General features: G+C 37.5%; 1 protein-coding gene across 1 annotated transcript; it reads right to left on the bottom strand.

Moving 5' to 3' along the window:
- Window positions 1-24,677: 24,677 nt before the first annotated feature.
- LOC104089522 (beta-glucuronosyltransferase GlcAT14C-like) lies at window positions 24,678-26,824 on the bottom strand. Its single transcript, XM_009594450.4, has 4 exons — window positions 26,012-26,824; window positions 25,805-25,883; window positions 25,472-25,587; window positions 24,678-25,395 (listed from the first exon to the last, which is right to left on the bottom strand). Exons 1-4 carry the CDS (start codon window positions 26,583-26,585, stop codon window positions 24,890-24,892), a joined length of 1,275 nt encoding a protein of 424 aa, XP_009592745.1. The 5' UTR covers window positions 26,586-26,824; the 3' UTR covers window positions 24,678-24,889.
- Between the last annotated feature and the right edge of the window lie 514 nt (window positions 26,825-27,338).

The raw sequence follows: 27,338 nt of genomic DNA, 5'->3' as shown, positions 1-27,338 counted from the left end.
ATTACTCCAAGAAAATACTATGTTTATCCTTGATAATTGGGCACATTGGATAAACTGCCACATGGAGCTGAATTACCACCGCTTTCCAAATCAGCTGAAGGATATTTACGGCGGTCGTGTCCTGTCTGGAACATATGCCACATTTATGCGCATAAACAGTATCACCAACATCCATTTGGTTCCATATACGCGTTCTTTTTTGCACTTGCCGTTGACGCACATAATCCTTGCTACACACCATTTTAAATGGTTCCGGCGGCCAATAATGCTCAGTACCCACTGGCTGCAACTGTCCACTATAGGTGTTTAAGTATGCAACAACACTATATTCTTTCTCAACGTACCTCATTGCCGTGAAACCTGTATGTTGAAAACACTTCATAGCATGTGAGCATGGCAAGTGATAGATTGACCATTTTCCACAGGAGCATAATCTTTTGGCTTCATTGACGGTGTGTGTATTATTCCCACAGTTGTGATACAGTCCAGTGCGAACTTCAAAAATATTTCGCTCGCTGCAACACTGCAAAAATGAATGCCACTGTGCTCACTCCCTATATTTCTCAAATCGTTTCATTGGTTGTGGCATAAATTCAATACCTTTTTCCATCAATGATGATTCACCTCTTGATCTTTCAACAAACCTCTCCGCCATCTGCTTGAATGACATTCGCACTATGGCAGTGACTGACAATCCACGTGCAGACTTCAATAATCCATTGAAAAACTCTGACACATTTTGTAGTCAGAATTCCCCATCTTCTACCACCATCCGCATGAAAAGTCCACTTATCAAGCTCATGTCGCATTAACCAACAATAGGCTTCTGGGTCTTCCTGCCTAATCAATTCCATTCGCCTCCTGAATTTACACTTTTCGTGATCTATTGCAGCCATCCACATTAAATCATGCAAGTTGATGGATATAAATTATTCATGTAATTTCATATGTAGAAAATAAGTTTTTAAAATAAAATATGAATAATGATATCCTATCCTCGCATATTTTCTAACAAATCTTGTAGGAAGAAGAAATTATAAAAAAGAAGAAGAAAGGCTAAAAGATAAGAGAATGAAGCAAAGCCACAGTTGCACACATCATCTTCATATTCGCAAATGTGGAATATACATATGGGCTTATGGAAAAAGATAATTAGAGATGAAAAGGAGCATAGTTTCATATGTGGAATCTATATACGCAAGGTCACATTCGCATACATGGAACCTACATTTGCATCTGACCCATGAAGTCAAGAATGGAAGCAAAAGAGCTATAGATGCATATGTGGAATCTATATATGCAAAAGTCACATTGGCATACATGGAACCTACATTTGCAAATCTAACTCATGAAGTCAAGAAGGGAAGCAAAAGAATCATAGATGCATGTGTGGAATCTATATTTGCAAATGTCACATTCGCATACATGGAACCTACATTTGCAAGACTAACTCATGAAGTCAAGAGTGAAGCCCATAGTTGCATATATGGAATTTACGTACACAAAGGTCACTTCGCATACATGGATTTCATATTCGCAAAAGTGGAACATGACAAAACTACTCATCTTTTCCTATAAATAGCAAGCTCTCTTTGTATAAGGATGTCCAATATTTGTAAGACAAGAACTAGTCTTGGTCTTCTTTTCTTATAGTAAAAATATTTCCTTAGTCTTTTAAATATATCTAGTTTTCTAAATATCTGTTTTTTGCTTTTCTTACTCCATAATGGAATAATCTCTTTTTGTTGGGATAGTTGATGAAGCTTGATATATTTTATAATACTATCATAGTTTTATATATTCTTGGCTTGAAACTTTTTATTTACATTTCATACTGTGCTGAAATGATAGTTATTAATTACTCTATTATCACGTCTAAATATTTTATCTCTAATTTATTCATATATTAATTTTATAATTCTCGCGGAGCAAAATTAATATATAATAACTGATGAATAAAATAGTAGAGTGAAAGTGATTTTTCGATAAATTTTTATTTCAAGTCAGTAGTCTTGCTTGCCTCAGTTTTAATTCTCACAGAGGAATTATTGTAGGTAAGATTATTGATCCTTAGTAAAAATATTCTCACGAAGTTTTTACTTTATTTTAGCACAATTCAAGCAAGAAAAATATTTCGATTTAAACGTCACTAGTCTTAAGTTGATTAATTAACATAATTCTCATGGATTGTTATTAATTGGTTATTTATTAGTGGGCAAAATATAATTGTATTAGAAATAAGAAATTATTCTTTAAAGAAATAAATGTAGAAATTGAGATTTTATTATAGTAATATTATCAAGTGAATTCAATGATTCCCAACTCTTTTTCAAAATTATAAATCTTTCAAAAATTATTTATTTTGTTTAAATAATTAACAAGTTTTAAACCTCACTTACTTTTCATCAATTTTATTCTCTCAAATATTAGTTGAAATATTACAAGTCTGTAGAATAAATTATCCAGTCTCTGTGGGACGATATCTTAAACTATACTAGAATTTGACAGAGTACGAGCAGAAAATTCTAATACACATTGGCCTCGTCACAAGTCCTTGTTCGGATAAGCTCTCTGGAAGTTGGCTTTCAAGTGCCTAACACAGTAGCAGTGATAGGCATACGATTCCTGTCATGCACGCAAATTCTATACAAAACTTAAAATACTGCCATGCCGATAAGATATTAGATAAATACCTGAACGTTTGTTTGACAACGAGCTCCTTCAAGTGGTTCACAAATAATGTCCACGTCTCTTAGTTTTCATTGGCACAAATAGCAAATGCTAGGGAAAATATACTTCCATTAACATCTATAGCAACAAGGATCAACAACTTAATATCATTCTTTTCCATGAGTGTCGTCTATGGATATTACCGACCGACAATGCACAAAACCATCAATGGCTGGTTTAAATGCCCAGAACACATATCTGAATATGTATTCTGGTATTACCAGACTCCGCTCAAGCTTCCATTCAACAACAGTCTCGGGGTTAAAGTGATGCAATGTATCCATGTACTTGGGTAGAGCGGCAAATGACTTATCTCAGTTACCATAAACAATTTCAAGCGCACGTTTATGCCCGAGAAATGCCTTTCTTTTGATAATGGTACATCCATATGCCTGGTGGACAGATGTTATACACTCTTCTATATTGTACCTTATGGACGCTTTAATGTGTGGAATCAAGACAAGAGAAATCAAGTCAACATTTAAGTTAAAATGATTCCCACTGAATGTGTCCATTTCACAATTTTGGGTGCCAATGTATTTCCCCACAATTCACATATTTATTTTCAACTTTCTCGCACGCAACATCCAATTACAACCTTGAAATCATCTACAACAAATAACCTTGTATACTTCCGGAGATGACTCATGAACCACGATCTCACGATACTCTTTTATGTTGTACATTCACACCGCCCTGCTTAGGCGCGCTTTATCAGCAAAAAGCATGCCCTTTGACAACATAGTTGCTCTAGATTCATCCTACATTGCTGTCTTCAAGATCTCTTGTGAGGACATCAACATCCGACATACTTGGAAACTGATCAAGGTAGGGAACATCCCTTGAATGAAACGGCACATGGGACTCGTATACTCTTGGTCTAACGGGAGGTGGAGCATGTTCCCTCGTCAAATCAGATTCATCATTCTCGTCCTCATCACTGTCACCCTCATCAGGGAAGGGTGTGTCATCTCTAGACTCGTCAGTATTGTTGTCATAATCACTATCATCTTTCTGACTTTGCGCATATGCCAGATTCCGATTAAATATTTCGTCTTCGGGTAATTGAGTAAGGACAGGACCTTCAAGTTGCTCGTTTTCACTGCACAACCAATAAAATAATGAGTTTCTCAAATTCATCCAAACTTTACATATAAACTTTATCACTTCACTTACAAATCATAATGTGTTGATATCCCATGATGCACATTATCCTGTTGGTGATGACTCCCGGATGGACTATCATGATCCAACACACCAAAACTAGGCATATTCCAACTGTCTGTTGATTCATAATTTGTAAAATTTATATCTTGCCGGTACCCCATGTAGAATATATGAGTGTTAATACAAATTCAATACATAAAAATAAATATCGTAACACAAAGGAAAATTGAAGTTTATCACTGGGCTTGTGGATTATGTAAACTTGGGGAGAAATTATGTCCTCGCTCCTCATTTGCCCGTGAAGATAAGTTTAGATCAGGCCAAACTCTTTTACCGAAAACCTGTTCAGCTAAAACTGCTCCAAAATAACCACATGATGATTGAGGAATATCCCTACTTTGCGGAACCTCATTATTGCGAACGTCTTCAGCCTTGACGTACATTTCCAATATTTTTTTCACAAGAAGTTCTCGGTATTCATCCGGAGTCCTCAAAAAATCTGTTAGAGTTTCATCATCTTCGATGTTAAACTCAGCATAACAAGCAACCCCTTGCGGAGTAACAGAATACGAATATCTTTCGGTTACTTTAATATTCACCGAACGTTTGCTCACACTCATTTTTTTTTTACATAACAACGATACAAATCTATCGTACCCCATTGTAAGTGTCAACTTAACATGACATTGTGGAGAACAACTATAGCGTATTGAGTTATTCTCCGCCACAACCTCCCCCTCCCCCCCCCCTCCCAATATAATAAAACACTAATTTTTTCTTCTTTAGACATTATGACAAAATGCAAAATAACTTAACGAACAAATATTTCGAAAGACTTGAAGGATCCTAAATGGATTTTTACCAAATTGTGAAACCCCTTAAATAAGAAAAAAACCTAGTATGGGGATATAATTATTTGATGTATAGCGCATGCATAATAGGTGCTATACCCATATGAATTATTGGTGGGGTCACATTTTATATATAGCGCGGTTATTCACCACGCTATACCTTAACAGACAAAACTGCCGTTAAGGTATAGCGCGGTGAATAACCGCGCTATATATAAAATGGTGCCCGATTTTTTTTTATGTCACGACCCAAACTGGTGGGTCGCGACGGGTGCCCGAGTCCTACCTGTCAAACACCCTTAAACATGTGTCTAAGATATAAACATGAATAACATATGCGGGGGAAACTTGTCCAAAAGATATATGTACATATACATGTGGAATACAGTGGGCGAGCCGGCAAGGCTGCTATAAATAACTATACATAACTGTCTACAGACCTCTATTAGAATATACAACTGTACAAGGACGGGACTGGGCCCCGTCATACCTATATGTGTACACAAACATATCGTACCAAGATCAAAAGCAGCTCCGGATCAAAAGGAGCATACCAACTCTCGCTGATGAAGGATCCTAAGGAGGGGGACCGTCAGCTTGTCTACCTGCACCTGCGGGCATGAAACGCAGGCCCCAGGAAATAGGGCGTCAATACGAATAATGTACCGAGTATGTAAGGTATGAAAATCATTACATAAAATACATAGATGAAACATGGAACAAGGAATTCCACCTGTAAGTCTAAATCACTTTGTAAATCCTGAAACATTTATAATGTCATGCCATGCATTGGTATAGGTGTACACAACATCATCAAGCCTCTGAGGGTATCCCATCATATCATCTCGGTCACTGTGGGCAACATCATCAATATATACCAGCTGATCAGGTGGTGGTGCGTATATAACGTCGTAACCTTTTCCCATATCCCATATATATATACACACACACACAAATACGTGTATATAACGTTATCTGGTCATGGATCAATATACATGTATAAATGAATAAAATGCATGGAAATATGTTAATAATCTCAATATTCCTTTCGGATAAACTTTACCAACAAGTCAATAGCAGTGGGGGAACCATGTACTTCATAATCCTAGTACGTAATCTAGCTAGTCAATTAAACTGACTTTACGTTTTCTCCATCTTGTACTACTATGATTATGTCTTTTGTTTGTGTTTATAAGCTACATTACAAAGTTGTGGAAATCTTAGTACTCAATAAGACTCTCACTATCCAATTCAAAATACTAAGATTTAAGAAGAATGGCCAGCTAGTCCAAAATACATACGAACGCAGTAAAAACCTTCTGATCAAATTTGTTGACCAATGATGTAACTCATGACAGAAATAATACCAAACCAACCGGTAATACACTATAATTGGATGACATGCATATATAAAATTTAAATATAGAGACCCCTAGTATTTCTATGAATAGAGTCGTTTATAAAAGCTGTGCGTTTGCTCGTTTCTTTTGTATTATTTGGGTCATGCCAAAAAGAAAGAAGGATAGCCTCAACATACCTAGAGTAGAGAAAAATCCGTATGATGTTCTTGAAAAAGGTTGCACCGTACTCCTTTAAAATCGCAAAATTTTACGTTGCTAAGGTTCTAATAATTCTCGTTGGATTTCTTTTGCAGGAATTTTGTAAGAAGTCACGTTACTAACTTTTCCAAAGCTTCACGTCTGATTTGTATTGAAAATGTTGGAAACGTTACTAATTTTGCCAAAGCTTCACATCTGATTTTTTTATTAAAAACGTTGGAATTGATGTGTCTTATAATTAGCATTTTAGGTTACCACCTAATCAAAATGACTAAGAGTCATTTGCTTAAGGTGTGGCTTGCTGCCACGTGGGGGTGGGGTGGGAATTTTAAATCTTTATCCACTAATTTATTAATTAATTAGGTAATATCTCGCTACCCGATAATTAACCAATTACCCGCATAATTAAGAATTATCTCAAATTACTTAAAAATTTTACTTATTTTTTAATATACCTTATACATCATACTATCGCAGTAATATGGTACCTTGTATGGTACTAGTCCGTAAATATTGGGTATTATAGCTCGGACCGTATTTTACCGCAAAATGTCAAACTTTGATGAAACTCATTTTCTTCGATTCACTTACCCTCTTACCTTCACGAATTTACTTATCACTTGTTTGAAATGGCATGATGCTTATAATCCCAAAATAAATCTCATTCCCAAACCTACGTCGATTAACTTACGACAAAGTTTTAACGTACGAAAACGTGGGGTGTGACATTTTAAACCTATTTTGTGTTGCTTGAGTCCAAAAGAACCATACTTTAGTTCCGGACTCGTTGTTACATGTGTTTGTATCCTATTGTATTATGTTTTATTGTTTGATGAGTACAACATTCGGATAGATTGTATCATTTGCCGTTATTTCATGGTGTCATCCACCAACAATATAAAGAATAAACTTGCAATATTATTAAAAAAAATAGGATACATAGTAGAATTATTATATAAAAGAGTAGGATAAATGATAAAATATAATTATTTAATAATAAGGAAGGGTAAGATGAAAGAAAAAAGCAAGGTAACAACGCCACCATACCAAATCCGTCATTCCATAAAGTGGCACTTTTCGTCGTTACGTAACGACGGATTTAACGATACGATATAATAAAATTTAAGTAACAATTAAAATAAATATTGTATTTAAAATAATAATAGGACACAATACAGTAGGTAACATCCAAACAAGCTGTTAGTGGTAACATGGTTTTGATAGAAGGGATTTTTAACCTTCCTATACTATATATGAAACTTTATTACCCTCACTAATCAAGTTTTAACTTAATTACATGGACATATAATATTTACCAATTATATATAAATTAGTTTTAAATGAGCATCACTTTATATTAGGAATTGAATAAGGAATCCCCATCCATGCGCTCTCTCTCTCCTTCTCTCTTCTTTCCCCTATTTTCTTCCTTCGTTTTTCTATGCTTTTCATCCTTTCCCCCCTAGGAAATTCATCAATGAATTTCAATTGTTATAATATAGAGTTTTAACTTAGAAATTTCCTTTCATGTTGCACAATTGGTGTTCGGATTGAAAATGTCAATCAATAATTTTGAAGGTATTTGATTCTCCACCATTGACTTCCATTAAAAAGCTCTGAAGCTTTGAATTCGAATTTGAGTTTTCAAAAATTATTGTTTGTTTAGATTGGGTGTTGTTGCAAATAATTGAAAATATTCTTTGAATTTTATATCTCAATTTTGAGGGTGTTTGTCACGACCCAATTTCTCCCTGCGTGAACCGTCGTGATGGTACCTAGTCTCTACGACTAGGTAAGCCTAATACTTTTGCGGAAGTAAAACTAAAGCATGAACAATAACTTCTAACCGTAACAAATATCTAATAAGTAACTGAATGCCACTCGACATATACAATTAACACCTCTGAAAATGTACAAAATAATTTTCCAAAACCCAGAATACCGTAAGTCATAAGCTACTAAGAAGTCTTTACCGTTATATACATCATTTCTACAGAAAGAAGGAAAAATGAACATAGGGGGATAGAGGGGGACTTCGAGGATCTGTGGGCACGAGCAGATATACCTTGAAGTCTCCAATAAGCAGCAGCAACTGCAACTAGTGATGAGGCTCGTAAGATGAACCTGGATCTGCACACGAAAAACATGTGCAGGAAAGAGCGTGAGTACACCACAGCAGTACCTAGTAAGTGCCAAGCCTAACCTCGGTCGAATAGTGACGAGATAATTATCAGGGCCCTACTGGTATAAATATAATGAAATAAGACAAAATGAATTATCGCAGTAAAATAAATACAAAAATCTAACAGGAATAGAATCAATGAAAGGCAACATCTCAGAACACAGTGATAACAACAGGGGATCTCCCGAGATACCGTCTCGTAGTCCCAAATGTTAATGTGCAAAGGGATCTCCCGGAATACCGTTCTGTAGTCCCAAAGTAAATATGCAGTATAGGGGATCTCCCGGAATACCGTTTCGTAGTCCCAAAGTAAATATGCAGCGCAACCAACCGAAATAACAATTACAGCAAGAAATCCTACAGTTTAGACTAAGTTCAAGTCAAGGAAAGCAGGTAATTTCACTAAACATGCTGCACAGAGTTCAAATAGGCAGTTAAACAAGTAGGCATGCTATTCTAGTCTAAACAGGATAGTTACATATGCTAGTATGTTTCGAATAAGGAGAAAACAAGTTATGACTTAGTAAAAAACGGAGTTTTACAACAAATAGCCCGTGTATGTACTCGTCACCTCACGCACACGGCGCTCACATATCAAACAGTACCAAATCCTAAGAGGAGTTTCCCCCACGCAAGGTTAGGCAAGTCACTTACATCAAACCAAGCTCAAATCAATCCGTCACAATGCTCTTTCCACGAATATCTGACTTTGAATGGCTCAAATCTAGCCAAAATCAATTACATAATATAAATATAGCTACAAGAAACTAATATAGCTAACAAAATCAAAGCTAAGGCAAGAAATTAGAAAAACGCCCAAAAAGCCTCCCCGGGCCCACATCTCAAAATCGAGTAAAAGTCACAAATTATGAGCATCCATTCACTCACGAGTCTAACCATACTAAATTCCCTCAAATACAATACCAAAATCTCGATCAAAATTTCATAATTCGGCCTAAGAACTTTTCTCAATTTTCCCCCTATTTCCACCCCAAATCCGAAATTAAATGATGAAATCAAGCATAGATTAGTGGGATTCAATCATAAAGGAGTTAGGAATCATTACCCAATAACTTCCTCCGAAAATCTCTCCAAATTTCGCCTTTGACCGAGCTCTAAATCAAATTTTGTGATATGAACTTAAACCCTCATTTTTTAACTTTAAATTATGCCTAGTGGTTCCTTAATCTCAAAGTCTGAAGCACTGTCCTCAGGTGCTGCTCATGATCCTCCCGAGTTCGGGAATACACTATAATGTCATCAATGAATACGATGACGAAAGAATCAATATAGGGCCGGAACACACTGTGCATCAAGTGCATAAAGGTTGCTAGGGCATTGGTCAGCCCAAAAGACATAACAAGAAACTCATAGTGACCATATCGGTTCCTGAAAGCAGTCTTCGGGATATCTAGCTCCCGAATCTTCAACTTATTATAACCTGATCGCAAGTCAATCTTGGAAAATACTTTGGCACCCTGTAGCTGATCAAATAGGTCATCAATACGAGGCAAGGGATACCTGTTCTTCACTGTGACTTTGTTCAACTGGCGATAATCAATACACATACGCATAGAATTATCATTTTTCTTCACAAACAAGACAGGAGCACCCTTAGGTGACACATTGGGCCGAATGAAGCCCTTATCAAGAAACTCCTGCAACTGCTCCTTCAACTCCTTCAACTCAGGAGGAGCCATACGGTATGGAGGAATAGAGATGGGCTGAGTGCCCGACAATAAATCAATGTCGAAATCAATATCTCTGTAGGGCGACATACCCGGAAGAGCAGCTGGGAACACATCTGGATACTCCCTCACTACTGAAACTGACTCAACTGTAGGGGTATCAATACTGACATCTTTCACATAAGCTAGATACGCGTCACATCCCTTCTCAACCATTCGTTGAGCTTTAAGAAATGAAATAACTCGGCTGGGAGTATACTCTAAGGTACCTCTCCACTCTAATCGCGGTAAGCCTGGCATAGCCAGCGTCACAGTCTTAGCATGACAATCAAGAATAACATAGTGGGGCGACAACCAGTCCATGCCCTAGATAACATCAAAATCTACCATGCTGAGTAATAATAAGTCGGCTCTGGTCTCAAAACCACTAAGAGTAATCAAACATGACCGATACACGCGGTCCACAACAAGAGAATCTCCCAAAGGAGTAGACACATAAACAGGGGAACTCAAAGAATTCGAGATACGCCCAAATGTGGGGCAAAATAATAGGACACATATGAATACGTAGAGCCTGGGTCAAATAATACCGACGCATCTCTATGACAGACTGGAACAATACCTGTAATGACAGAGTCGGAAGCAACTGCCTCTGTACCAGCCGGAAGAGCATAATACCTAGCCTAGACTCCTCCTCTAGGGCGACCTCAACCTCCCCGACCTCCACCTCAAGCTGGCTGAGTAGGTGGGGCGGTAGCCGGTGCTGGAATCATAGCTTGAGGACCCGGTGGAGCACGTGGTGGCTGAGAAGTCTGTGGAGTTTCAACCCTTCTAAGTCTGGGGCAATCCCTCACCATATGGCGGGTGTCTCCAGTCTCCACACTCAAAACAACCCCTCGGAGGGCGTGACTACTGTGACTAACTCGGGTCAGGTCTGCTAGACTAGCCGCTAAAGGTACCCCGAGCAGGAGGCACACTAGATACAGGTGGTGCATAATAAGGCTCCTGGGGCTTAGAAGGGGCTGCAACACCACTGGCAGCTGGAAGAGCTGAATGAACGGGACGACCCACATAACCCCTACCATGGCGGGCTGCTGGGGCACGAGCTCCAGAATAAGAACCAGTCTCTCGAGACCTCTTGGCCTCTCTCTCCTCTTGGTCCCGGGCAAGCATGACCTCTAACCTCCTAGCAATACTCACAACCTGTTGGTAAGGAATATCCATCTCCAGCTCCCTGACCAAACTAATCCTGATACTGGGGTGGAGTTCCTCAATAAATCGTTGAACCCTCTCTCGAACTGTGGCAACCAAGGTTGGTGCATCTCGGGCCAAATCACTGAAGCGGACTACATACTCTGACACAGTCATAGCACCCTGGAATAACTGCTCAAACTCCGTGCGCCATGAGTCCTTGAGGCTCTATGGGACATACTCTCTCAAAAACATGTCCGAGAACTGAGTCCATGTAAGTGAAGCTGCCTCATCCAGACCACTCAACTCATAAGCACGCCACCACTAATAGGCTGCTCCTCTAAGCTGGAAAGTGGTAAAAGAAACCCCACTCGTCTCCGCTACGCCCATAGTACGGAGAATACGATGACACTCCTCCAGAAAACCCTGAGCATCATCTGTAGCCAATCCGCTGAAGGTAGGTGGGTGGTACTTCTGGTACCTCTCAAGTATGAGCTCCTCCTCCTCAGAAGCGGTTGTCCTAGTCTCATGCTGAACCGGGGCTACCGGCGGCATATGAATGAACTCTGGGGCCTGATCAACTTGGACCCTCTGCTCAGGAGTGTGGGCTACGGGAGTTTGTGCCCCTCCCCCGGCCTGAGATATGGCAGGAGCTAACGGAATCAATCCACCCAGAGTAAAGGTGCTGAACATGCTCATGAACTGGGCTAGAGTCTCTTGGAAAGCTGATGCAACAATAGGAACCTCCGGCACCTGCCCTCCAGCTGGAACTGCTGGGGCCTCCTATGTCGCAGCTCGCGCGGGTGCTCTGGCTGCACCGCATGGCCGCCCTGGCCCCGGCCTCTAGCAGATCTAGCAGGGGCGCGGGTTCCTAGTTGTCAGATCCTCCGGTACGGGTCCTCACCATCTGTGAGAAAGAATATAATAGAGAATGCTTAGAATTTGATGCCAATAACTCGCACGACAAGGAAATCAAAGAAGTATGTTTGTTCCTAACATTTCCATAGCCTCCAGAATATAAGTACAGACGTCTCCGTATCGATCTGCGAGACTCTAATAAACCGGCTTGTGACTCACGACTCCTATGAACCTAGAGCTCTGATACCAACTTGTCACGATACAATTTCTCCCTCCGTGAACCGTCGTGACGGCACCTAGTCTCTACGATTAGGTAAGCCTAACACTTTTGCTGAAGTAAAACTAAAGCATGATTAGTAACTACTAACCGTAACAAATATCCAATAAGCAACTAAATGCCACTCGGCATACACAATTAACACCTCTGAAAATATACAAAATAATTGCCCAAAACTCGGAATACCGTAAGTCACAAGCTACTAAGAAGTCTTAACCGTTCTATACATCATTTCTACAGAAAGAAGGAAAAATGAACATAGGGGGATAGAGGGGGACTCCGAGGACTTTCTACTCCGAACCAAGCTCAAATCAATCCGTCACAATGCTCTTTGCACGAATATCCGATTCTGAATGGCTCAAATCTAGACAAAACCAATTACTTAACATAAATATAGCTACAAGAAACTAATCTAGCTAACGAAATCAAAGCTAAGGCAAGAAATTAGAAAAAGGCCCAAAAAGCCTCCTAGGGCCCACGTCTTGGAATGGGGTAAAAGTCATAAATTATGAACACTTATTCACTCACGAGTCTAACCATACCAAATTCACTCAAATCTGATACCAAAATCTCGATCAAAATCCCAAAATTTGGCCTAAGAACTTTTCTCAATTTTCCCCTATTTCCATCCCAAATCTGAAATTAAATGATGAAATCAACCATAGATTAGTGGGATTTAATCATAAAGGAGTTAGGAATCATTACCCAATAACTTCCTCCGAAAATCTCTCCAAATTTCTCCTTCTACCGAGCTCTCAATCAAATTTTGTGATATGAACTTAAACCCTTATTTTTTAACTTTAAATTCTGCCTAGTGGTTCCTTAATCGCGATCACGGAAAAGGACTCGCGATCGCGAAGAACAACTTCGCTCCCTCAAAACTTTACTCTACGCGAACGCGTAACACCTCATGCGAACGCGATGCACTAGCTTCTCACACCTACGCGATCGCCATTGTCCTCACGCGATCGCGAAGAGTAACACTCAAACTCCACTTCTGCCTCACTTCTTCTTCGCGAACGCGGCTAAGCCCCGCGTTCGCGGTGCACTGCCTGATAACCTTACGCGATCGCGTCTTCATCTTCGCAAACGCGAAGAGAAATTTTAGCTGACCTCTTAGATGACCTACGCGATCGCGAGATCTCCCTCGCGAACGCGATGAAGAAAAATGTCCGCAATAACACCAGAAAATCTGCCAACTCCCTATGTCCAAAAATGACCCGTTGAGCATCTGAAACACACCCGAGGCCCCCGGGACCTCAACCAAACATACCAACCAATCCAAAAATACCATACGAACTTAGTCAAGCCTTCAAATCACGTCGAACAACATCAAAAACACTAATTATGCATGGATTCAAGCCTAATGAACTTTGAAATTTCTAAATTCTACAAACGACATCGAAACATATCAAATCTCATCCGAATGACCTCAATTTTTGCACACAAAGTCATATTCAACACTACGGACCTACTCCAACTTCCGGAATCAAAATCCGACCCTGATATCAAAATTTTCACTACCGATTCAAATCTCCAAAAATTTGACTTTCGCCATTTCAAGTCTAAATAAGCTACGGACCTCTAAAACACCATCCGGACACGCTCCTAAGTCCAAAATCACCCAACGGAGCTAACGAAATCGATGAAAATTCCATTCCGGAGTTGCCTTCACACAGTTCCGACTACGGTCAAAATCCTAAGACTTAAGCTTTTGTTTAGGGACTAAGTGTCCCAAATCACTCCAAAAATCAAAACGAAACCTCCCGACAAGTCACAATAGCAGAAATAGATATGGGAGAAGCAGTTAATAGGGGATCGGGGCTATAACTGTAAAAATGACCGGTCGAGTCATTACAGTGTTTAGTGAAGGTTAGACTTAATTTTGGCTGTATTTAAGTTGTATTCTCTTGTAATATTTTTTTTATTTGAATGTTGTATGAAAGTTGAAAAATAGTCGTATAATGTATGAATCATTGTATGAAAATTGTATTTAAGTTATAAATACGATCTTTTTACATAAAGTTATTTATATGTATCAAAATTATTTTAAGAGAGGAGGGTTTGAGTGGAATTTCATAGAGTAAGAAGAACACACCACTTACAAAATATATATAAATCATATAAAATTGGTATGAAAATTGTATTTAAGTTGTATGATGTTGTAGTTGTATTTAACCGGATAAACATAATGTATGAAAGTTGTAGATAAGTTGTAAATAAGTTGTATACTATATAATTAGTGTATAAAATTTATTTTTACTATGTATATTGTTGTAGATATTCAAATTTGCATTAAATTTGTATGAATCTTATTTTTAATTTGTATGTTGATGTAGCATACATTATTCTTTTCTCAGTTGATTTATTAAGGAAAGAAAAGTAGAGAATGAATTCCAAATCGACTCATGTGTACTGATTCATATTTGTTTGAACGGAAAAACTTGAATATTGATGGGAACTGAATGATTTGGATGGAGAAATTTCGAGTTTTACATTAAAAGGAATAATACCTGTGATCACAGCATCATATGAGTTGGCCTCAGGCCTAGCTGGAAAAACATAAAATCGGGGTTGGGCCCCGCCACTCTGAACTGCGTCCCTGGGATGGCCTCTAACTGGCTGGCCTCCACCTCTAATGGTCTGACCTCCACCTTTTAATGGCCTGACCTCCACCTCTAATGGCCTGACCTCTACTTCTAGCTGCCTGACCCCTACCTCTAGCTGGCTGAGCAGGCGGTGAAGCAACCGGTGCCGGTATGATGGCACGAGAATCCTATCGAGATCTGTTACTTGACTACCTAGGGCAATACCTCTTGGTGTGACCAATGTTCCCACACTCATAACACCCATCCTGATGTCGTGGCTGCTGAAGCTGATGCTGACCCAAATAGGCCGGATAACCGCTGTAGTAACTCTGGAGTGGTGGTGTACTAATAGGAGCTGAATGTGCACTGAATGCCGGCTGCCCATAGTGAGGCATAATAGGACCGTGACTCCCTGAAGCACCGTGAGATACATGAAATGCTGAATGAAACGGTTTGGGAGGATGACCCCTACCAAAATTACCCCTGCCTCCAGACGAGGCACCATTGAAACCACCGAACTGACGAGGCCTCTTATCAGACTTCTGCCCTCTCTCCTGTGCAAGAACCATCTTGATCCTCCTCGCGACATTAGCGGCCTCCTGAAAAGAAATCTCACTTCCGGTCTCCTTGGCCATCTGAAGCCTGATAGGGTGAGTGAGTCCCTCAATAAAACTCCTCACTCTCTCTCCCTCAATAGGTAGTAAAAGGAGAGCATGACGGGCCAAATCCACAAAACGGCACTCATACTGAGTAACAGTCATACTGCCCTGCTGTAGACGCTCAAATTTCTTGCGGAAATCCTCTCTCAGTGTGATAGGAAGGAACTTCTCCAGAAATAGCTGAGAGAACTTCTCCCAGATAAGTGCACGCGATCCAACTGGTTTAGTCAATGTATAATCTCTCCACCACCTCTTGGCGAAACCCGTCATCTGAAATACAACGAAATCAACCTCATTGGTCTCAACTATACCCATGTTCTGCAGCACCTCGTGGAAGCGTTCAAGATAATCATGTGGGTCCTCAGAAGGTGTACCACTGAAGTGAACTATAAAGAGCTTAGTAAACTTATCCAGTCTCAATAAGGCCTCAAAAGACATGGCAGGCCTATCACCGATCTGTGCCGCAACAACTGGCTAAACTACCCCAACTGGCGAGGCTGCTAGAGCTTGATTCTGGGGAGCCATTTGCTCCAGAGCGGGAGTAGTAGGATTTTTTGCTCCTCCCCCAGCCTGTGAAACGGCTGGTGCCATTGGAAATGTACCATTCTGGGCCACGCCCTCCATAAGACTCACCAAACGGACTAGAGCGTCTTGAAGCACTGGAGTAGCTATGAATCCTTCCGGGACCTGAACTGGTCCAACTGGTACATCCTGAACTGGAACCTCCTTCTGAAGGTCCACCTGAGGTTCTACAATAGGTGCAACTGCTTGAGATCTGGACTGAGCTCTACCTCAGCCTCTTGCACGACCTCGGCCTCGACCTCTAACCTTGGCCATAGTTGCCACCGGGGGCTCTGGTCCCTGCCCATTGGTAGATGTATTATGTGTTCTCACCATTTGCGAGAGAATAAGAGTAGAATGGTTCAATCATCGATGATAGAATAAATTTGCACGACGGAATATGAAAGAAGTGATATTGTTCCTAAACTTCATAGCCTCTGAGAGATAAGTACAGACGTCTCTGTACCGATCCTTCAGACTCTACTAAGCTTGCTCGTGGCTCGTGAGACCTATGTAACCTGGTGCTCTGATACCAACTGTCACGACCCAAAATTTTCACCTTCGGACCGTGATGGCGCCTAACTTTTCACTTGCTAGGCAAGCCACTGTTAGAATAATATTAGCCATTTTAAAATAATTTTTAAATTTAATAATAACAAAGAAATAAATGCAGAAGTAAGGTCTGAAATATAGTGAATAATCCATAAAAATAGCGGTGTCTAAATACCATCCCAGAATTGGTATCACAAGTGCACGAGCTTCTAGAATAATACAAATAAAGGTCTGAATAAAATAAAGCTGTCTGAAAGTAAATACACAGCTAAAATAAGATAGACGGGGACTTCAGAACTGCGGACGATGTGCAGTTATACCTCAAGTCTCCTCTGAGTAGCTGAAATCCGAGCAAGTCTATGGTACGCCGCTGAGACCAACTCTGAAATCTGCACAAGAAGTGCAGAGTGTAGTATCAGTACAACCGACCCCATGTACTGGTAAGTGCTGAGCCTAACCTCGACGAAGTAGTGACGAGGCTAAGGCAGATCACTTACATTAACCTGTGCGCAATAACAATAATAATAACGATAATAGAAATAATTTGGGTGATTTATTTTAATAGTTGAAACCAACTTAGCAGTCATATCTAATTATTATTTCCATCAATTTCCGTTGCAGCATGCAAACCGCATCCCACAATATATTTATATTCAATCCTCCAATATATTTACTTTAGCCAAGTATATATAGACTTTTAAATAAGTCTGTTGCGGCGTCCAATCCGATCCCCAAATATAGACTTTTAACAAGTCTGTTGCGGCGTGCAACCCGATCCTCCAATATGGACTTTTTAATAAGTCTGTTGCGGCGTACAACCCGATCCTCCAATATATGAATTTTTTAAATAGTCTGTTATGGCGTGCAACCCGATCCCCTAATATATTCATTTTAATCAATTATGTTGCGGCGTGCAACCCGCTCCTCCAATATATTCATTTACCAATTCTTATAGAAGAAATTGCCCCAATAAATACAACAATTAATATAAAATTTTAAGACAACAAGCATAGAATAATTATGAATAATTATGAAACAAACAATGACAAATAGCAATTTATTATGGAAATCAGGAAGAAAATAAGCAGTTTAATATTTAATATGCTAAATGTCAAGTAGCAATTAATACACATATTCAAATAAGATGTAGCAATTATTAGAGGAATTCAAGAATTAATATTTGACAAAGAATAGGAGAGATACAATTATTATAATAATTCATTCATGATTTAAAATAATTTATGATTTTCAAATAATTATGCAAACAATTAATTTGACGACGTATAGACACTCGTCACCTCGCCTATACGTTGTTCGCATGCATTTCATATAACAAATAGTTTAAGAGTTCTATTCCCTCAAGTCAAGATTAAACATGACACTTACCTCGCTTTGCAAATTTCAATCAATTACTCGACCACAACTTTTCCTTTTAAATTTATCTCCAAAAGCTTCAAATCTATTCACAAACAATTCGATATACTCAATACGCATCATAGGAATTAATTCCATATGAATTTATTAATTTTCCGGACAAAAACCCGAAATTCATTTAAATATTTGACAGTGGAATCCACGTCCCAAATCTCGAAAAAACTTACGAAATCCGAACACACGTTCCGATACGAGTTCAACCATACAAAATTTATCCAATTCCGATGTCAAATGGACCTTCAAATCTTAAATTTTTATTTTTGGAAGATTTTATAAAAATCTGATTTTTCTCCCAAAATTTCACGGATTCATGATATAAATGAGTATGGAATCATAAAATATAATCAATATAGGATAAGGAACACTTACCCCAATGTTTTTCCGTGAAAATCGCTCAAGAATCGCCTTACCCGAGCTCAAAAATGAAAAAGGGTTGAAAATGGGACGAATCCCATTTTTCAAAATTTAAGTTCTGTTTCTGAAATTTTTACCCTTCGCGAACGCGGTCAGTGCCTCGCGTTCGCGAAACACAAATTTGGGTTGTCTAATTGTACCCTTCACGAACGCGAGGTCTATCTCTCGAACGCGAAGCTTGCCTGGCTTGTACTTCGCGAACGCGAGGCTTCGATCGCGAACGCAAAGCTTCACACCTCAACCCTTCGTGAACGCATTCTCCGTGTCGCGAACGCGAAGCACAAAACGTGCCAGTCCAATTTACTCTTCGCATTCGCGAGAGTACCTTCGCAAACGTAAAGAAGAACACACCAGAAGCCTGAAGTGTGCAGAAAACCAGATTTTCTAAGTCCAAAATCATCCCGTAGCCTATCCGAAACTCACCCGAGCCCTCTGGGCTCCAAACCAAACATGCACCCAAGTCCTAAAACATCATCCGAACTTGTTCGCGCGATCAAATCGCCAAAATAATACCTAGAACTGCGAATCAGAGCCCAAATCAAAGGAAATTTTTAATAAAACTTTAAAACTTATATTTTTACAACCGTACGTCCGAATCATGTCAAATTAACTCTGATTCTCACCAAATTCAGCAGACAAGTCATAAATATTATAGTGGACCTATACCGGGCTCCGAAACTAAAATACGGACCCGGTGTCAATAAATCCAATATTAGTAAATTCTAAAAAATTATTAAGCTTTTAAACTTTTAATGTTTCATCAAAATTCCATATCTCGGGGTAGGGACCTCGGAATTCGATTCTGGGCATATGCTCAAGTCCTAAATCACGATACAGACCTACGAAATTGTCAAAATACTGATCCGAGTCCGTTTGCTTAAAATATTGACCAAAGTCAACTCAGTTGAGTTTTAAAGCTCTATTTCATATTTTAATCTATTTTTCATATAAAAACTTTTCATAAAATTTTACAAATTGCGCACGCAAGTCGAGGAGTGATAAATAGTACTTTTTGAGGTCTTAGAATATAGAATTAATTATTAAATTTAAAGATGACATTTTGGGTCATCACAACACCTTCTGTTGTTAAACTTTAGGACCTCATCTCCTTAACTTTATATGTGCAGTGTAAATGTTAAGGACATGGTGTCCCTAACTTCATATGTGCATTGTAATTGTTAAGGACATAATGTCCTTAACTTTATGAGTATTGTGTAAATATTAAGGATATAGTATCCTTAACTTCATGAATGTTGTGTAAATATTAAGGACAAAGTGTCTTGTATTTGCACCTTCTATTGATAAACTTTATGTCTTAAAGTTAAGGACATGACGTCCTTAACTTCATGGAGTGTAAATGTTAAGGACACCATATCCTTAATATTTACACAGCACTCACAAAGAAAGGGTAACAACGTCTTTTCGTATTAATTTTAATAGAGTAGTGGCTATTTTTGTCTTTTTTTTTTTAGCCGACGGTCTTTCGGAAACAGCCTCTCTACTCCTTCGGGGTGGGGGTAAGGTGTGCGTACACACTACCCTCCGCAGACTCCATTAATGGAATTTTACTGGGTTGTTATTGTTATTGTATAAAAATTAAATACCATGTTAAAAAGTGGTTATCCCGCGCCATTTCTACTACTTTTGTTTTTAAGAAGTCCACAAATGCCCAATATTTGGCTTTCCCCTAATTTCTCCTCTTTAATTTATAGGATTATTTTTGTTACTCTATCTTTTACAAACCAAAAAACCCCGCAAATTCTCCACTCTCCTTGCAATCCCCTTATCTCTCTCTCTCTCTCTTCAATCCCCACCATTCCCTTTTCTCTTCACAAAGAAATCACTCTTAAATTTCATTCCATTTACGTACCATCATTTTGATCCATAATTCCTTTCTTCTTTTACCATCTCTCCATATATTCGTTAAAGCACACAACTATACACCAATCTTTTTAATACTTCATACTAATTGTCACACACGAATTTTCCGTGTATACAAGAATGAAAGAAGTTCATTAGCAAAAAATAAAAAATAAAAAAAATAAAATAAGTTGCACCTAATAATACTAAGCTTTGTGAATTATGTAATGCCCACACCATTTTCTTTTGTACCTCTGATTCTGCTTTTCTATGTTACGCATGCGATACTAAGGTCCATAGCGCTAACTTCCTCGTTGCTCGCCATATCCGTATTATCCTCTGCCCTAAATGCAACTCTCTTACTGCAAATTCCTCCTGCTCTTGCTCCCCAAAACCGGCTCATTCTCTTTGTTCCTCGTCCTCTGCTTGCACACATATGCAGTGCTCTACGAGTCAAAAGAGAGTAGACTACTTCGATCGCCGCCGTCATATTGGAAGCTTTTGGGATTCATCGGCCGCCGTCAACGTCTCTTCCGGCGAAGTCACTTCATCTACTAAGCCTAGTCAAAGGCGGTTCAAATTTTGAAAAGTGGAGTTGTTACTAGATTAGACTCGAGGACGGAAGATGTGTTCCTACATTGGTGTAATAAGCTTGGGTTGTACGGTGAGGAAAGTGCAGTACATACGGCGCATGATGCTTTGGCCGTTTGTCTGGTCCGCTTGAGGGGTTGGCCGTTGCGAGTGTGCATTGCGGCGAGTCTTTGGTTCGATTTGAAATTGACTGATTCGACGTGGCAATCCGTGAAGAGTGTGGAGCCGATCTCGGGAGTACTGGCTAAGCTAATTTTGGCCACTTAAGTAAAGCTTCAAAGATTCATAAAAGCTAGCAAGCAACGACGTCAAGTGTTGTTGGAGGAGGGGTGGGATGAAAGTTCTCCTTGATCCCGAATATTCTCCTTTTTTTTCTTTTTTTTTTGTTCTCCTAAAAACTGGTTTAAGAGTAACTTTTTTATATTTTATATTTCTGTTAGATAGTGTGACATTTTAAGATTCTTTCTAGCGAGTCATTAGAAAGGGAAGACATATTCCCTCGTGGTCTTATAGCTTATTAGCCAAGCTACAAAAATTAGTTTTTTTTTTTCACAAGTATTTTTTTCAAAAATTGGCTAATTAATTTGAAAAATATTTTTAAATAGCAAGTAGTGTATGACCAAACTTTTAAAAATTATTTCTAAGTATATTTTTCTCAAAAGTGCTTTTAAAAAAAAATGATTTTGGAGAGAAACTATTTTTTTTATGATTCTCTAAAACTGCTTCTGCTTCTCTAAAATTGTTTCTGCTTCTCCTCAAAAGCACTTCTTTCTTCAAAAAATTTGGCCAACACTTCAACTTTGAAAAAAAAAAAGTTTATAGAAATGGAAAAACTCGGCAAACAAGCTATTAGACATGACAGTACATTCTTTGAATAGCCGTCCATTTTCATTTACGTTTATTAACTCTCCTCTTTTTTCTCCTTTTTTTCTTCTCCTCATTTTACCATCTCTTTCTTTTCTGACTAATTAAAGTTACTTTCCCTACACTTGGCAAAAAGTCTCGTGACCATAAATGGTTTTGCTAATTTATTTGAAAACGAAAACCTCCAAGTACATCATTATAGATTTCTAGCACCTCCGTCCTAATTAATTCAGTATTTCGGTTGGCTTCGACCTTTCCCACTCTTTCTGCTCCTCTATTCCACTGCATATACGTAACGGCAGTACAACTACTCTGAGCTACAGTTTCGCCATAATTTTATCAAAATAAATTTAAATTTTATTTAGCAAACATATGTTTGGCCATAGATTTTGGTAAAATTTCAAATCTCAAAATTAGCTCGATAGCTGGTTTTGGGCCAAAATATCACTATTATATTTTTAAAAATTGTCCCAAACTTTTGTATTTTATAAAAGAGCTCACCATTTATTATTTTGTAAAAATGTTGTTTCATCTTCTCGGTCACTTGATAGTGTATCATGTAGTTCATTATAAAAATGATAATTTTGTATCAAGTTTTTTTATGTTCAGGACTATGGTTTGCGATAATATAATGAATGTTATTGATAATGGTACTGTTGGGTATTTATGATAGTTTTTAGAACTTGTGGGTATAAATCATGTTTCATGTTTTTCCAAAATAAATTTAGAAAATATATTTTGAAAACTATGTCCAAACACATTTTCATCTTCAAACCAAACTTCACCCAAATCAGATTTTTCAGAACAATTTTGGGAATGTATGACCAAACGTTAATTTATTTTATTCTAATTGATTAAGCAAATATTGCTCCGTTTACCACATGTAGCAGTTGGTCAATAATCTTACTAGAGCAATATTATACACGAAATTCTTCCAAGTGTCAACTCTCCCCCATAAAAAATATTCATAAATTGACCGCCCAGGAACTTAAAATTAACTTAAATAATTAAATCCTTGACAGATCTGTTGGCCAGATGATATTTTACTTCAACAAATTAAAAACTCCTTTTTTTTGTATGACTAAGATCAACAACAGGACATGACTATTACGCCACAGTCTCGGTGGTCTAACAAATTTAAATACTTCGCAGCTATTTTCAAGAGCAAAAAACATAAATAGACAAAATTTAAGAAAAATTTCCACAAAAGTAACAACAATAGGTATTTTACATACAAAACAACTAAATAATTATATTCTTAGCAAAAAGTTTTAAACCCTTACCTACAATCACACATCTAAAGTGTTCATTTCCTTAAATATAAAACCAAATGGTTTCAGTTTCCATCTATTAATGAAATTGTCATTAATTATGATTTTATTGGTACTTTCTCTCTATTTCAATTATGGTAATGTTTTATTTGGTGATATAACTATATTTTATTGATAAATGTGAATGCTTGTATAATAGTGCATACTTGGATGAATAAGTGATATTTATAATATTTATCTATTACACATATTATATAATTTGTATAATACATCAATATTTATTTAATAATTATATTATGAAGTATAAATTAAATATTATTAGTATAAAATATTGTTTTATTTGGATATACATAGTATATAATTCTTTTTCTCAACATGATAAATATATACGATGTATATTTGGAATATTAAATTTTATAATATAAAATATACCACATATTTATTGTATAAATATTATATATTTAGAGCACATTGTAGTTGTTTAAATATTATATAATATTACTATAATATATAAAGTATAAAAATGACTCATGAATGCTTCACGTTTAAAGCCTTTCATTTTATTTAGTGATTGAATTTTGTGGAAGGGAGAGAAAATAGTGAAAAGGAAGAGAAAATCATGGTATAAGGATTTTAAAATTTATTATGACAAATTTATACTAAACAAATAACATAAATCTTTAAATTTATTCTAGAAATATACGAAGAATCTGTAACTGTTATATTCAAATGTAATAGAATATAAAATTATTAAATTAAAAAAATATGGTTATACAATGTACGTTTTATAAATATTTACTGAATTTAAATTACATTACTTCATACATAATTATAGATCTAAATGTCCAAACAATTAGAAAAAATTTAAACCCCAAAAAAGTTGAATATATTTTCATTACCATATAGATGAGAGAAAAACATTTAATAAGGAAGAAGGGAATAAAATAAATCCCTAATTTAGTGGGATCTATTTATTTTCTAAATCTGCCAAAATAGTAAAAAAATCTTTCATTATTAAAATAAACCACAAGTGATGTTATTTATATAAATAGTCTTAAATAAGAGACCTACCATGTAAAAAGCACTATGAATATTTAGTTGAAAAACAATCACCTATCATATAAACATTTTATGTAGTGATTCGTAGGTGATTAAATGTTGATAATGACACGTCTGATGGAGAAAATAGTTTGACATATTCAAAGAAATGTGTCTTTTAATGACTAGACTAGATAATTTCGAAAGTTAACCAAAACAAAATGTCTTTTTACATTATACAGATAGTACATTTTAAAATTTATACAGTTATGTTCTATTTCACAAATCAACAAGAATCTTATATATTCAAAAGGTACATTAAATTTTGAATAATACCAAAAGGAAAAGGAAACAAGATATCATCATATATGATCAATGAATATCTATAGAAAGCAACAAGAAATGTTTGGTATTTACAAAATTTACAGGGCTTACGGTAAAATAATCTAAGGTTTAATAGTCGAAACATACAGTACTAGGATTTCAAAGATTTGAAAATTATTCATCATTAAAAAAAATAAAAAAAAATAGAGGAATGAAGAATATGGAGTACATTAATGTGAACTGCCGTGACAATGATTGACTACCATATGACGGTTTCCAGCAGTAAAATTGGACAGAATATTTTGAAGCTTTTGGCCATAAAATCCAGGGTCCAATGAATCAATGTCATCCCAATTAGTAGAATTAGAACAAGAAGAATAGTTTCCTATATTGTTGCACCATTTCCCGGGCACCACCCCCTGCTGCGAGCGATTTAAGATATACCTGTCGAGCTCGTCTAAAGTAGGATCACCTTCTTTAAATGGCCTAGCAAATATTGCCCCCACTTTGTGCACAAGATTGTCGTAGTTTGAGACATTTATAGGAACGGAGCACCTGAGATCCTGGTTTACTATGGTATTTCTAAATTCTGGGGAATTGCATAGCACAGTCTGAAAGTAGGATTCGAGAGGAGAGACAACATTGGCGTAGTACATTAGTAATTTCCGGGGAAAGTTGTCCCAACCTTTGATGCAGTGTTCCATAAGGGCTCTGCTCAATGCCATCCAAGGGGAACCTAGAAATTGAAATTAAAGTCATTCACCCATTCAAATTTAACAAGAAACAGGATATAAGAAGCAAAGGGAGCCAACCTCCAAATATATCAAAAGTTGTTGGTAGTTCTCTAGTCTCTACAGCATAGTGAAGGTTAGTAGCCCGTTTTGAGTATAGGCTGGGGTCAACAACAATCCGATTGAAATTATGCTGCCTGCAATAACATAGCATTTTTGGGAAAACGTTAACAATCACATCCTTAATTAGTCGGAATGTAGATTAAGTGCGGGATTTTAAGGTATATGCAATGATAATATAAACAAAGATATCTAAATAATTTGCACACCATATAAAATATAAACTGCAACACCCCGCCAATTACACGTAGATTTGTATTTATCTAGAAACATTAATGGTCGTGACACCCTTACCCCTTCTGGTCAGTAGTCCAATTGGTGAAGCCAACGAAATTGATATCCCTTGGCAAGGAAGTAAAAGCAAACAAGATATCTGCAATTAATGGTAAAGCGTTGCCCAATTTATAACATCATCAAATAATAGCAGCCAAAATATAAGGAAAATTGAGTACTGTAACAGTAGTCTAGTACTAGTAGGCCATTGGTAATCATGAAAATTACCGTCTTGAGTAAAAAGTGGGTAGTCGGAAGAGCTTAAGGTGAAAAACCAATCCCATAATGGACTAATTCGAAGGAGCAAGGCGGCGGCGTGAAGCATGGCAGCGAGAGCAGAGGCGCCCGATTCCATATTGTGATAGTTCACTGCATAACTTTTACCGACGACGTTCACATTTCCAAAAGCCCGAAACACACGTTCAGATTCAACAGAAAGGGCTAATTCCATCCTCTCTTCGTCTTCCCCATCGAGAAGGTGTAAAAGGTACTGGTTTCTTGGGTGATACACTGCTTTTAACAGTCTCAACATTCGTTTACTTTCCCCTCTAAAACCAAAAATCCAATAAGCGAGGATCGGAGGGTCACCAGGCCCTTTTGACGGATGGATTCTCTGTATTGACGTATCATCAATTACAATAGTACTAGTTTGATCTGGAATATTCGTCATACTGTACTCAAATCTGCTGCAGAGTACTCCTACAACTAAAAGTAGCAAAGCTGCTGCAACCAAAATAGAAAGCCGTTGATGAATACCTTGACGACTTGTCCAATTCCAGGAAATAAACATCTTAAGCATCATCTTTGATAGTAGTATATTCGATGAGCTTAATAGTGCAAGATTTGATCTTAATAGTATCCTTATCTATCTCAGGGAAAGAAAGGCTTTGAGGTGAATTGGTAATAGACTAATTTGCTCATCAGAACAAGTAAAAAAATGCCGGTTTGTGGGACCCGTTGGGGGGGAAAATAGGGGTACCAAAACCAAACAAACAAGTCATGAGTGACATCTTAAATGAGTTTGGTTATGAGTGACATCTTAATGATTATTAGAAAATGGATGAAAGCTTACGCCACAACTACAATACCAAACTTCAATATATGCTTTTTTTTTTCTTTTTCTAGTGACAAGTAAAAGCCGTTTCAAACAGGAACTCATAGACGACGGGACGCAATAATTTCAAAGTGAAAGAATAGTAAAACAGCAAGGAAAAGTTCCAAGACATACTGCAGCAAGCTGAAATGATTTGTCGGGACAGCCATCCATCAGTTGGACCAAGTAGTATCTACTAGTCTGTATAGATCTGGTTCTCGAACATAACCCTTGAATTTCCCACTGTCGACTTGGACGTGCTCCTTTATGCCAAAAAAAAAAAAAGCATCAATTTTCAGAAACCACTAGTGTTTAGTGGTTATTAACTTCCTATAGTTACTATATACATAATTACTTCCTATAGCTACTATTCAATTGTTACGGTAGTGTATTCGCTGTATTCGCGATATTGTATTCATAAATACAATAACAAAAAATGCCTAAAAATTAGGACAGTCTAGC

The sequence above is a fragment of the Nicotiana tomentosiformis genome, unplaced genomic scaffold (genome assembly GCF_000390325.3).
Source record: "Nicotiana tomentosiformis unplaced genomic scaffold, ASM39032v3 Un00241, whole genome shotgun sequence".
In the NCBI taxonomy this organism is placed as follows: Eukaryota; Viridiplantae; Streptophyta; class Magnoliopsida; order Solanales; family Solanaceae; genus Nicotiana; species Nicotiana tomentosiformis.
This window is presented reverse-complemented; position numbering and strand designations above follow the sequence as displayed.